The 14,248-nt window shown below is 32.1% G+C and overlaps 1 protein-coding gene across 1 annotated transcript in view; it reads right to left on the bottom strand.

Moving 5' to 3' along the window:
• LOC110997100 (calcium/calmodulin-dependent protein kinase kinase 2) overlaps positions 1 to 5,760 on the bottom strand; it is a 74,362-nt gene extending 68,602 nt beyond the window's left edge. Inside the window, exon 1 of the mRNA XM_045634589.1 lies at positions 5,635 to 5,760. Coding sequence (XP_045490545.1) covers positions 5,635 to 5,664 — 30 coding nt within the window. The 5' untranslated portion in view covers positions 5,665 to 5,760. The remainder of the gene's footprint in view (positions 1 to 5,634) is intronic.
• Positions 5,761 to 14,248: the final 8,488 nt, after the last annotated feature.

The following is a 14,248-nucleotide window of genomic DNA, read 5'->3' as shown; positions in this document are numbered from 1 at the left end:
AGTTTTGAACATGCTTGTAATATGTAGTGGTGGGAGAAAATTTTGCAAAGCGTACTGGACCATGAGGCCGATCTCTTACTGGCCGGACTATTCAAGTAAAAGGCCCTTTAAGGTTTAAACCTTCAACATGGTTAAGTAGGAAATGTAGGAAATTGTGTGGCGTCGCTAAGAACCTTCAGAAATGAAGAGCATGACTGAGGAATATGGAAGCTGTGGGCGGTATAATATAAATGATAAATATTATTCGTATTTCAGTTGTATGTGATTTTAGTAGTAGTTCAGTTAATCATTAATTCTGTAATAACTATGCAAATATGTTTAATCTGCGATCATGATCTACATATTATAATATTAATACTGCGTATTATAATATTATACAAATCCAGCCAATTTTATATAGTCATGAGGCTAAATGACGTCTCGTGACAGTACAGGTTCAGTATGTTCTATCAACATCGGATACCATTTATTCTGTAAATATCGAATCGACAAATCATCATCATCGCTGGGGATGTGAGCTCAAGAGGCAACCCCACACATAACGGGGATAGGTAAATACAAAAACACCAAACAATAATAATAATCCAGTGGCGCTGCAATTGCACTTGGTCATGGGGTCAGATTGCATCCAATTATTTGATATTTTTTATGAGTAACCTAGTCTCCCACGTTCTTCATATGCCATCGATTTCTGGTTTCAGAGATGCCCTGCCCTCACAATGTTTTCCTTCACCATGCGAGCGACTGTTCGGTGCGTAATAAAGAAATTCTATTAGTGCACAGCCGGTGATCTAATCTATGACCAGGATGACAATGAAGCCACTAGGCCAACACTGATAAACAACAAACGTAGCGAAACCATAGTATAGCTATTACTGAGATATCAGAGCGTACGTAAAGAGAAATATATTGTAGATAATCTTAATATATATATATTTCTTGTGTGCGTGTGTATGTGACTGAACTCCTCCTAAACGACTGGACCGATTTAGACGAAATTTTTTGTGTGTGTTCAAGGGGATCTGGGAATGGTTTAGATTCACAATTTTGTCCGCTGGACAATGTTTTTTTAATTAATTTTCAATTTATTAGTTGTTGTTGATTTTGGAATGTTTTACATTGGATCCGACAGACGGCGCCATCGCAGTGTCAAATTTTAAATAATATTCGAATTTTAATTTTAGTCTGTCCCGAAATTTAAAAAAAGTTTTGTTATCATTGTGTTATATCGTGTGTGACCATGTGCTGGATCGTTAGATATTGTCATAACATTTGAATAATAATTTTCATCAAAATGGCTTATTAAAAATTGAAATTTTGAAATTAAAGACGTGTAGACAGGACAACGTCTGTCGAATCCGCTAGTAGAAATATAAAATTTGAAAACACATTGATCCTATTATTTAAGATTATAAATATATTATCATGCATGTGGGATAGGTATCGGCTCGGAAACTTAACACGGCTCCAAGATATCAATGATAACCCCATTCTACGTCACTTAACAGGGCTGGATTGATAAAGCTCGTTAAAGCTCTTGAGAAAATATCAATACTCACGGATCAGGCATTCAATTAAATTTTAGTTTAACTTTAACGTTCAACATGATATAGTTTCTTATAGTGCCATCTCCTTGCGAAGGTTGGCGAACATAATGGCTATTTTAATTTTGAATGCCGCGCTTCCGAACAATGACTTGGTGCTCATCATATAGTTTGACCTACATATTTTTAGTACTTTGTAATATAAGTATCGCACTAGACCTAGTGAAAATAAGCCCCTTTTTTCGAAAGAGGAGACTAGACACTCTCCTTCAGCTTAGCTTTTCGGATACAGAGCTGCCTGTTAGGCTTAATCCTAAAATCCTATATAAAAAAATACGGAAAGCCGCATATCTTGGACACGCTTTCGCATCGTCAGGTCATAAAAAGACGGTATTATTTATTTGATTGTTAATTATTTATTTTATATACAACCTTTCATGCTTTCTACAATGAGGCGAACCGTTTGACTGTTATCATATCCTCGGCCCACGGTTATGCATGGACGTACACAAAATCATTCCTTAGATTTGGGTATCGTTTTATTCCGTGTAGTTGAACCCTTATTTAGTTATTTTAATTAAATTATTTTGTTGTTAAATTCAATTGCTTGCGCTAAATAAGAGTAAGAGTATCAAAGTAAATATCTATCATATTTACCCAGGCCCACAATTATTGTGCCAATAGAGATATACAATGGAGGGATTTGTTTGCCATAAGTATGACATTATAACAAGTCTAATGTTTTATGCCCAATGATAAAACTAATAATCTGGTTGCTCCAGCTTGTTTTTGTTATCTATTTGTTAATTTTGGCGATTTAAGATAAGAGTAAAAGAAAGTACAATTTTGCCGTCACTGGTACATACAAAACATTCTTCTACGCCGTAGCAAATACGACTCTGTAGTGAGTAACATCTGTGAACATCCCATTTGGAGTTTACAAGAAACCTTACAAAACTTTATTGTACGACTTAGATCTGGATAGATAAATTGCAGATAACAGTTTAGGAGCCCATTTGCTCAAGTTTCGATTCTCACATGACTACTTTTCAAAAAGTTACACAATTCAGTTGGTAATTTGTTGTTAATAAGTTAATCTTTTGAGAATACAAGTTACAGTAATTTGATGTCATATCAAATATTACAATAAATAAAGCTTAAAAATAGACGAATACAATTACAGGTGTTTATTAAAAAAATCCATGTGTGTATCAAATAGCATCCTCACATGTATCAAACACGAAAAATATAATTTTTTTTGGCAAAAGACGGGAGTAAAAACGTACTTTCAGTAACACTATAAAAATCCTATTTTAATGTATTTACGTGTTTTATTTGCAAACTAATTAACCAAATAACTATTAACCCGCGAATGACGTCACGTACCATATATATATAAGCCTGAAGTTTTATTAAATAGTCTGAATAATAGTCATAATAAGAGGAAAAATACGAGCAAACCAGAGCTTTTCTTTTGAACATTGCTGTCAACTCGTGAAACTTTACTAGTGCTTATAGTTTTGCTTTTCATTAACTGGAAATCGTACCCTGGACGACCGTGTGTGCTACTCAGCCCAGAGAAGGTTTGAGAGGTTATTTTATATTAAAGATAACTTTCAGTATTCATAATTTAAAACAACTAACAGTCTATAGTTGTCTATTCACTTGGTTATTATACTAAAATAGAAATACTGCGTTCTCAAAGAAACTGTGACATCTTCTTTGTGTAGCTATTTCTTTGTTATTTTTAGTGTCGTTCGTATATTTTGGCATTTTATTATCAATTGTACAATTATTTTTCGTTATTGTAAAGGTACAGATAATTTTTCAGCATTATTATTGTGCGATAAAATTCTTAGAGACATCGGTTTTAGAAAATTGTAATTTTAATTAACGCACTGTAGCCCTTTTTTTTAAGTCGCTATGCCTGGATGAATATGCTGTAACAACTTTAAAACGCATTGAAATAGAATTATAATTTGGTATTATACGTGGGTTACATCGAAAATGTTTAGAACTGGCCAGTTTCTCACATTGCTAATAAAAACTTTTTTGAATTTCGATTTTAAAACTCTTTGCTAACATAATGTAGAATATTGAATTCATTTGTCATTTGTTTTTGTGAATTGGCGGCAAATCTAAAACTCTTCTTACACGTGAAAATTACCTAACCTAACGCGAGAAAATTTTCGGTCAATGATTTATTATGGCTTTCCTTGTAGGCTTACTCAACAACAAAGCTATTATAGGCTGCGATTAGCATTTCAACAAAATTTTCACGAACATTTAGGCCTCAGGATATCATAGAATAGCATGGCATAGCATGGCATGGCATGGCATGACATGGCATAGCATATCATAGCATACCATAGCATAGAATGGCATGGCATGGCGTGGCATGGCATGCCATATCATAGCATATCATAGCATAGCATAGCATAACATAGCAATGAAATGAAATGAAATGAAACGAAAGGAAATGAGTTAGCTTTGTACCAGATGGATACTTTAGCCGACGACCAGAACCACATTCGCATGAACTAGTATCGCCAAATGTTAGATAAGTTTAACGGCGGGGACTCAAATGCTGTATTTGACATCGTCACAGGTGATTAAAGCTGAATACATTGCTATGAACACCAAACCAAAAGACAATCGACTAATTGGCAGTTTTTTTTTCGAGGGTCGGCCAACCAAGGTAAAGGAAGGAAGAATTCAAGAAAAAATATAATTGCCTCATTCTTTGATCGGAAAGGTCATTTCGCTTAAGCTTAGGCCTAACGGGTAGCTGATCCGTTAGGCGACAAAAAACAAGAATTGGCTGTATTACCTAGACGAAAGTATAAGACAGCAAACCTGCTAGATAAGATGATGTGGAGAGATAAGAAAGATCTGAGTGGCCAATTGGCAAGCAGTTGCGTAACTTCTAGAAAAATGGCGATCTCTTGACAAAGGATCCCAAACTATAATTTCATAGTAATAGCTGTTCTAGCATACGATAAATTGTAAAACATAATATTAATAACGAGTTATTCTGGTATGCAGGCGTATCAGCAACATTCCTGCTAAAATAATACGGTTTATTGTTATGGTAAATAAAAATGAAAATGTAGATAAATAGTCAAGGTTTTGCTGGATTTATGCGGTTTGCTTTATGGAGCGCTGGCCAATTTTTTTAAAACTCAAATTTAAAATGTATATTATAAAAAAAATAAGCAAATATGTTACGATCCTTTATTATCTTAATTATTAGAAATCATTTTGCTTATTGGTACCATCACTGCAGTAGATAAAGTTTTAATTTTTGCACATACAATAACTCTATCACGCCTTGTTAAAAAAAATCTTTTGCTAATTTTTTATAAGCAAATACTATCAGCGATCATAAACTTGTCTATGTCAACCACTTTACAGTATTAAGAACAATGCAATACTATCTTTAAATTTATAATATCTAAAAATGATTTAATCACAAATTCTCTAAACTTATGTAAATGTTTGTCTAAAGTTGATATTTCCTTTGTGTGTTAAGCTCAATTCATCAATAAGTATGAACAAAAGGTGTCTTGTACTCGTAGGATTTTAATATTTAATGTTTTAGGTAACGGGACTAATTTTAGGTGTCGTGATCGTTACTACCTTTAGGGAGACCTGTATCATGTGATATTTTGATATAATCTATTTGTCATGCTTCATTTACTTGGTTTCTAATTAATTAGCCTTCATAAAGACAAGATTTTTTCTTTAATTTCAGAATTCAACCGTATTATTTGTATAGAACAAGGTCATTTGAAAAGGCAAGTTTTATTTATGGACCTTATCGATACTTTTATCTATATGCATATTGAACACTTGGTCTTTGATCACTGACAGCTGTCCCATGCACGTGTATGATGGATTTCGAATAAAAAAAATGGTGCTACTCAGACGAAGCGCATACCAATTGACCATACAAAACAAACAAGTGTTATTCATCATTACTAATTTATTACTTTGTGATAACACCTAAAGCTAACAATATATAGCACTCCAAAATTATCTCGACCTAACATTTACATCTATGACCTACTACAGGCTTTTAATGACTTACATTTCCCTCGCATTTAACCTCCTTCGCCATCAAACATGCCACAAACGAACAGACGAACAAATGTAACACTAAATAGTATTGTTTACGTCGAAATTTGTTTATTAACGCAAGACACGACTATCTCGCTTCACGCTTTCGTAGCGACTGCGCGCGCCGTAGCGTTGCCATGACAACGCTAGGTGGGCTTTATTTAAATACACCGATTAACTTAAAAGTTTTTACCCTGATTTATTTTAAGTGGAATTCGGCATCGCTCGTCCGAAAAATTTCAATTATCTCGACTTAAAAGCCAGCCTGTTAAATATATAAAATTTATAATTTATTTGTTTAATCAATTTATGAAATAATTAAAGGTATGATAATAAAATATACTTACATTTTGGTTAAGGGCTTACTACAATTCATTTGTATCGACTTCTGCATAGTAAACTATGTTTTTAATGAATTCTTTGTGAGACACAAAGACACAATTTAACATTGTCATCTAGTCTAACGTAAGACTAATAAGTGATTTAAAACAAACCTAAGGGATATATAACAAAGGGACAGGGACCCTTATTATTATAATTAATAATATAATACACTACTTACAGTCTCTATTAAAGGATACTGTCTACTTACCACTGTTTAGCTGTTAAGACTAACGTTCACTATGAAAGTAATGTTTTGTTTCGATTGGCCTGAACATTCGGTTCGGATTGTGGTTGGGAACTGTCGTCAACTCTTAAATAAATATAATTATTAATATTTGCGCATAAAATGCAGCAGCAGTCAATAAGATCTTTGTTGATTTGAGTTTGTTAAAACGAATCTTACCTAACCATTTACGTAGCTAAAATATTAAGTTAATATACAAATCATTAATTTAATTAATACAACTAATATGCATAGAACCTTAACTATATTATATACTATATAAACAAGAAGTTACGTTAATAAGGGTAAAGTTTGTGGAATGCAGCGAGAGTTGCAAACTAACAGTTCCACTCCTTGTTAGAGAAATTAACAACTTTTCGTGCTACGCTGTTTTACTTGCTTATAAGACCGAAATACTACCTATATTGACGATTAAACATGTAAATTTTTATAGCACCTAATTAAATTAATACAACATTAAATAACTCTCTCCATAGTAGCTTATCATTTAAAAAAATCAAATACACAACTACTCGCATTACTTGTCGAGCGAATTTGCTAATCTTGCCGAAGCCGGGTACGAATCATTTGGAGAAGTCTATTAGGGTGTGCAATTATTTAATCAATTACCATCTAAAATTGAAACAGTGGTGCATGTAGAGTGAACATAGTTGACTATAATTGAGGCTATTTTGATAGCTATATGGCGACGTGTATCTCGCTCGTATATTCTATTATTAAGTTTCTCAGGTAATTTTTGTTTTTTTGTGATGAGTAATAAAGTTCTTTAAACATATTGACGATAGGAGCCATGAGATGCGAGCCATGATTTAAGCGACCTTTATTATTTTTTGACAGCGCAACAGCGGCTTCGTAATAACTTATAATATTTTTATATTAATATGTATGTTTAATTAGAAAATTGTATTTATTACTATATTCAAAAATCCACTTGCCCCGCATCGGCATATCGGCGGCTCTTACTCAGAATAAAAAATACTTTTACAAAGTCGATTTACATGTAGTTTCTTTTACAGATAAGATATACTACGTATGCTTTAAACGCGTTACATCCCGTAAATAAGACAAATGCAAAATATTTTTATTAATTTAGATAATTGTAGTACACAAAAGCTTGGGCATTAAAGAGTAGCAGAGTTTTTTGCCAGTATTTTTCGTCGATTCTACGCCCTTCATTAATGTTTTATTGAGGTCCATAAATATAATTTACATTACGTTCCAATATTGATAACGATTAATTTAAATTAAAAAAAAATAAACAGTCTAGAAGAAATGCAAATAATATTCTTACTATTTGGTATTTAATAAATATACAAAAAACATAACTTTTGCGAAACTGAATTAGGATGAGAGATTGAGAGGCACACTCCAAATTAGCAAATGTATATATTCTTAAATACACATAATTCACGAGCTTTTGTTATTCGTGTACAGATATGATAGTGAATCATTTGGTAAAATCCGTGTTCCGCATACATGAAACATTATATCTGTTACTCATATCTTTTAACTAGAACTTTCAAGGAAACAAATTCATAATGCTACTTTGTAATAGAACTGAATTTATATTGCGGTATATTAATCTACTTTCTACTTATATTACACTTATAGAAACTATTAGAGTTTCTATGACTATGGTACATACCTTTAGACATTAGTTATAGTTATACTTTTAGACTTTCAGAAACAATCATATAATCGTGAAATCAATGGTGCTGGCAGCATTTTTCTGGAGTCCCCGATTCTATCTACTAGACGCCAAATATGAGTCTTAGATATGCGCTTGTATTCCTCCTTTAATTTAATTAATACACTATTAATAGAAGGCTAGTATTTTTTTGTTTATTGTATATGACAAACTTTATGTTATTCAAATGGTGTGTGTGTATAATATTGACAACACAATTTGTACACATGGTTAAAATTCAAATAATATTGGCAAACACGAGGCTAAAAGATTTTGCTAATGTAAAAGGTGGTAAAATTGTATTATAATTATTCTTTCAAAGCGAGATTCTGTCGTAGAAAGGTTTGACCTTAACCTCTGAAAAAGTACACTCTAAAGAAGGCCAACATTTATTGGGGTTGCTAAATAAAAATTGATTTATATATAATTACACTTAATATTTTATACTTAGCAAAGACAAAGATGAATATGGCAAGATAGTTTAAAACTTATGACGTTTTTGCTATTTATGCTAAGCAGGCAATAACTTGTTGGATCCTGAACGAACCTGTGTTGTTCTCTATTTGCCGTAAGTCTTAAAATGTTACAACATTATTTTCGTGATACATCCGTTAGCACACGCTCGACTGCAAGATAAACAAACAGGTATCATTAATTAGACAATACAACAAATTGATAATTCAAAGTAATCGCATACAAATTTATTTCTTCACGAACATTGAATTTAACTACGTATTGGTATAAACGATTTCCAAGTGACTCATGACAATTATAAAAAGCGATGTAGGTTCGAAACTGTGACATTTCGAATTCTATCGTGGAGTGAAACTTTATTTATAGCGTTGATAAAAACCCGCATTTTTTGTCGAAAACTATTTTTTGTAAATTGATTTCGGCAGTTGTTTTCGGCGATAGCTATGGACAGGCGCTTTATATTTGTAAGTTTATTTTGTATGTTATATTATTATTGTAACTTGTCAATGTCTGTTTGCCTTTTAGAAATTTACTGTTCAAGCATAATAAGCTATATACTTGTAATATAATATAGCGTATAAGTTATAAGCAAACAGTTTTTTGTTCAGGTTGTTCTCTGAAATAGAGCTGCCCTATTTTAGCCCATTTTGCTCTGTTCTGGTCTAACCTGCTCCTTTCGGCAGAACATCTTCCCATCTTAGTATTGTCTTTTATTAACATAACTTTTACACATTTAAAGAAAAACACTTTTAACGGATTATAGTTATGTATTATTGTATTTAAACTCATAATTATTTGTTCATAATTTTAAATTTAAACCGACGTTTCGCGTGCTTTACAGCGTGCGTGGTCACGGTGACTGAAGACATAGGTGTTAAATGTCAAAAAGTATTACAGCTGCAGAAAATGTTGTGTTATCTGTATTTATTTCCCCGGAGTTGGTATCGGTTTAAATTTAAAATTATGTACAAATAATTATAAGTTTAAATACAATAATACATAACTATAATCCGTTAAAAGTGTTTTTCTTTAAATCTTCCCATCTTCTTACATGACGTCCCATTTAATGAACTCTTTGATATCATTTTAATACATCTTCGTCTAATTTCTGTTTTTTCGCTTCTAATAACTTTTACTTAACTTTTCTCGATTTATTTTATGTTCTTAAGTGTTTGTATTTTAAAGTAAACGAGTTCTACAAGAGTCTTTTGCAGTATTTATGTCGTGTGATAGTGAAAACATACCACTTATTTACTTATCATTAGACATAGACATTACACTTATCACTAACGAAAAAAAACAATATAATATACAAAAAAGAAAAATAACAAAAACATATCTCTATCGATCTAACATTCGATCTATTATGATATTTTTGAAATAAGACTGTCTCTTTTCATGCATAAGTGTTGGTTGTGTGTATGTCTATGAAGAATGATAAAAAACACTAATGAACACGCGTAAGAAGTTATACTTCAGTGGCGTAACAAGATAAAATCTTTTCAAAAATTGTATACTACGTTTGTAGACTAAACGACACTAACAATAGGAAAAAGGGATTTAATACACTGAAAGTATAAAATCTTTTACGAATTTTCTAGTAAAAGTTTATTACAATATCACAAAAAAAACAAAAATGATGACAATAGCTAATCTCAGGGAGTCGGTATTTTGTGCGCGCGAATCGTAAAGAATAACTTCAAAAATAATAAGCTGTATTTTAAGTGTGTAATGTGTGTGTGTTGTGGCTGCAACTGAGCCTGGCTCAGCATTAAGCTGTGGAGCAGATGTGTTCTACAGCGCTGTTCTTTCTGCCAGAGAGCACAACAGTTAGTTTGCGCCTCAGACGCAAAAAAAAATATCACTCACTACTCTGGCTCTGCTACTCCAAACTCTCTTCCCACCAGTTGCTGGCTTTCAGCTGCAGTAGATCCTCTTCCACTCAGTGGAGTTGCGTGTCACTAGTTACCAATCAGTTAAATTAAATTTTTGTTTACCTTTTAGTGGACTTTAAAAGAAAGATGCCTAAGTGACATATATGAGTGCGTACAGAGCATTTTTGTACGTAAACTAGCACGTATAAGCTAGTGCTAAAACTGTTGAAGCTGTGAAAAGATGAAACCGATTCGAAGTGACTGCTATTAATCGCCTGACTAAGGATTCAAGCCCATTACACTTCGCTGATATTGAAGTAAAATTACACGATTCACTTCATCCAATACTAAGGAAATACCGCAAGTTCGCTCGATTTAGCTGCTTTTATACTCAGGATGTCTAAGATTTATCGCTGAATATGTTATGATAAAAATGGCTTCGTGCCGAGGAATTACTCGTATAAATAATATATCAATATTGTATGCGTTCGTTTGTAATTAAGCTACACCTAAACGGTTGGGCAGATTTGATTATGTTTTGGGTGTGGAGTGGATTTGAGAATGCAACTGAAACTAAATATAACAATTAAACATACGGTATTTAAAATTTTCTTGACCTATATAGTAAAAAAAAGAAAATTGATTCCAAATAAAATTAATACGAATTAAAAAAGTTTGGTCCCTGTGGCAGTGGAACTTTAATGTCGGCAGCATTTCTCGTGTAGTGCGATACTTATTCGTGGTGCGATAGAAGTACCAGCTTTGGCATCACTGGTACCTACTATCTACCATTCGCCAAGTTAATAATTGCAATAAGATGTTTTTATTTTATTAAAGACAGGACAATGGTTTCCTTTATAAACTTTATCCAAATAAATAGCATTTCCTAGAATATATTTAGTTTTAATTTTGTTTTCGATTAAGGCAAGGTAAAATTTTATAAACAAATGAGGAGGCGTTTATGACACTTTGCTTCCGAGAATGGACAAACGTTCAATGTATAATGTATTCAATAAACTTTTATATGAGTTTTTGAGGTTTAATAACAATAGACCCTTAATTTAGGCTTTATTTAATTAGTTAATTTTAGTTTCGTCTGCAGTCTTACAGGGACAAAAAGTATTGGAAAAAGGGGGAAAGTATTGGATTTAATGAAGGATAATCGGTGTGCTGAAAATTTTGCAGATAGATTAAATAAATATGTTTTTTAGTTACACATAACCTTCAAAAGACTCTTGTATAATATTGAGTGTTTAAAGCTTGTCTTAACTTTTACATATAAATTTAGCAATAATTAAGCCCGTCTCATTCTACAAGAACTCTAATCCCATTCAGCCGCTTGCTATCGTCCCAAGAACCTGAAGGCAGGCTAATTGACTGAATTTGAAGGCCTGGATATCTGTTTGGTAGTCAGGGACTTATGTCATTTTTATCCTTACAATTATTTTTGTATTGCATATTATCGTAGATTTTTAACTAAAGAAACTTGTTGACAGGTATTATTTTTTACTGCTGCAGCCTGTCACCTTGATGACGTAAATGATGAATACCAAGATATAATTTCCAATGATCACACACTCGACAAAAGCGATGAGCAACCCTTAGCCAAATATGAGGTAACGGAAATCATTGAAGAACTACCAAACACAGATACCTTAGGACCCATTATCACGAACTATACAATATCTAAGCCCCTGAACCTAGCAACTACAGAAGCAACAACAGTTGAAAATAAAACTAAGAAAAATTACTTGAGTATATTACATGTTAAAGTTGAATATGATAAAGATAATGTAAACGATAAAATCCCATTTGTCTTTGGTATTAAGGATTATATTAACGGTTTAAAGAAAGGTTTAGTGAGTGGATTTAATAGTATTATAAATAAGTTTAGAAAGAAGAATGCAAATGAGGAACTGCCTAATATAACTGGGTCTGTAGTCTTCATTAATAAATTACGGAAAAGTACTGATGTAAACAATAGGGAACATAAGTCTAGTTTTGATAGTCTTACAAATTAGTTGGCAATTATAGCTCAATATTAAAATTTCATTACATACTTTTTAGAACTTTATGTAATATTGTAATTCCAACTAAAGGACTCTGTATCCACGGTTATTAAATAAATTTAAAAAAAATCAGATAAATTAAAAAACAAACATGCGTAAGAAAATGTTTATTTAACAAATTAGACTGCATTTATTAAACCTATTGCATACTAGCTGAATTGCAATGTAATGAAATTTGTTGTTTTTATATACTATTTTATATGAATACATATTCTAAGTTATTTGCGCCTCATTGATGAGATAGCATATTAATAAGCTTAATTATCTAGGTTAAGCACCAGAACTATTTATTGTAGGTCATAGATTAAAAATAAGGTTAATCTAAATAAAATTACACATCTTGTCATCATCGGTGGTATTTGTTGAACAATCGCAGAAAGAATATTAATTAGCTCACACCTACGTATGTGTGTTCTATGTAAAGCTTTAAATTGTAAATTGTAAAGCCAAACCTTACAAATATAGTAGCTTAATTCATCCAGCTTCAGTAATATGCTGTTTAAATGATTTATGGGCCATTGCCTGCTGTAGCATCACGCGCCTATTATAGATGACGTCATTAATTCTGATATTGTTTTTGACCAGGAATGTCACATACCAAAAAGGTTTATTTGTCAAAAATAGAATGCTTAGATTAAACATCTTTTAGATAGTGTCGGTTATCATAATCGGAGACAAGGGATGCACTGATACATACATGCGCCACAGTATTAAAATTTCTTGTCTTGTCTTCACTAAGCCAGTTTTAGTAATGGCAGTAAATGTCTAAGCCGTATTTAATGAAATTAACAAAGTATTACTTATCATTAATTAAATTAAAGAGAGGACTGATGGCTAATATAAATTGATTGGATTTCCGCGAGGCGAAAGTGACGAACTCAATAGCAATTTACTTGAATTTAAAAAAAATACACACTATTCAATGAATACTTTGTATACGTAGACAGACACTTAATTCCTTGCCATATAATTGTTATATTCACTTATGGAGCCTCCGCTAGAGTGCCTTAGATTCCAGTTCGAACCAGTCCTAAAGAATCTAAGCCCTTTGAGAAATGTAAAAAGCTGTATACTAAGAAGCAGTTTAGTTTTTAAACAATATGAATGTGCTTGCACTAGCTTCTTAACGTGGGTTGACTATTGAGATTCATAAGTATCATATGAATATATTTAAACCACTACTGAATAGTAAATACTTTTTGGTTATTCCGTAGTGACGTCATAAAAAAAGCAGATCCTAAAATTTAAAATTATTTCCCTTTTAAGTAATTATAAATTAACCCAAACCAGGGCTTCGTATATTTTAAATTGAAAAACCGCATGTTGATATGTTTGCGTATGTGTGTGTGACGCGAATTTTTACCTGTATGCTAATACCATATTAGTGGTCAGTGAACGCGACCGTCACCACTGTTTGTCTTATCGAAATATCTATATAACGTTGTAGTAAGGATTATTAATAAAGAAATATTTTATATATATTATAAGGAAATTATAGGTTTTGTACCGTGCTGAATATCAGTTCTTATTGTTACGAATGTTTATTTTAGTAGAACAAGACCGCTTGATTTTAGAACTATAATTTATTGTGACAAATGTATTGCATTTTTGTTTTTAAATCCATTGTATAATAGCTATCCATTGGACGCGCTATATTAAATTATGTATGTGGAAATTTTGAACTTTTTTATTTAATTCCCATATTTTCACATCACTCCAACATCACAAAAACCAAACCTTGAGAGAATAAAGTAAGTATTCTTTTTCGTTTCTATATTAAAGAGAAAGCCTTTTTTTCATACAAATCACGCATCGTAGGTAAACAGTAAGCTACTTACTGCTCACAAAAAATA

This window comes from Pieris rapae, chromosome 3 (assembly GCF_905147795.1).
Source record: "Pieris rapae chromosome 3, ilPieRapa1.1, whole genome shotgun sequence".
NCBI classification, from domain to species: Eukaryota; Metazoa; Arthropoda; class Insecta; order Lepidoptera; family Pieridae; genus Pieris; species Pieris rapae.
The sequence above is the reverse complement of the archived record's forward strand: the minus strand, read 5'-3'. Positions and strand labels throughout refer to the sequence as shown.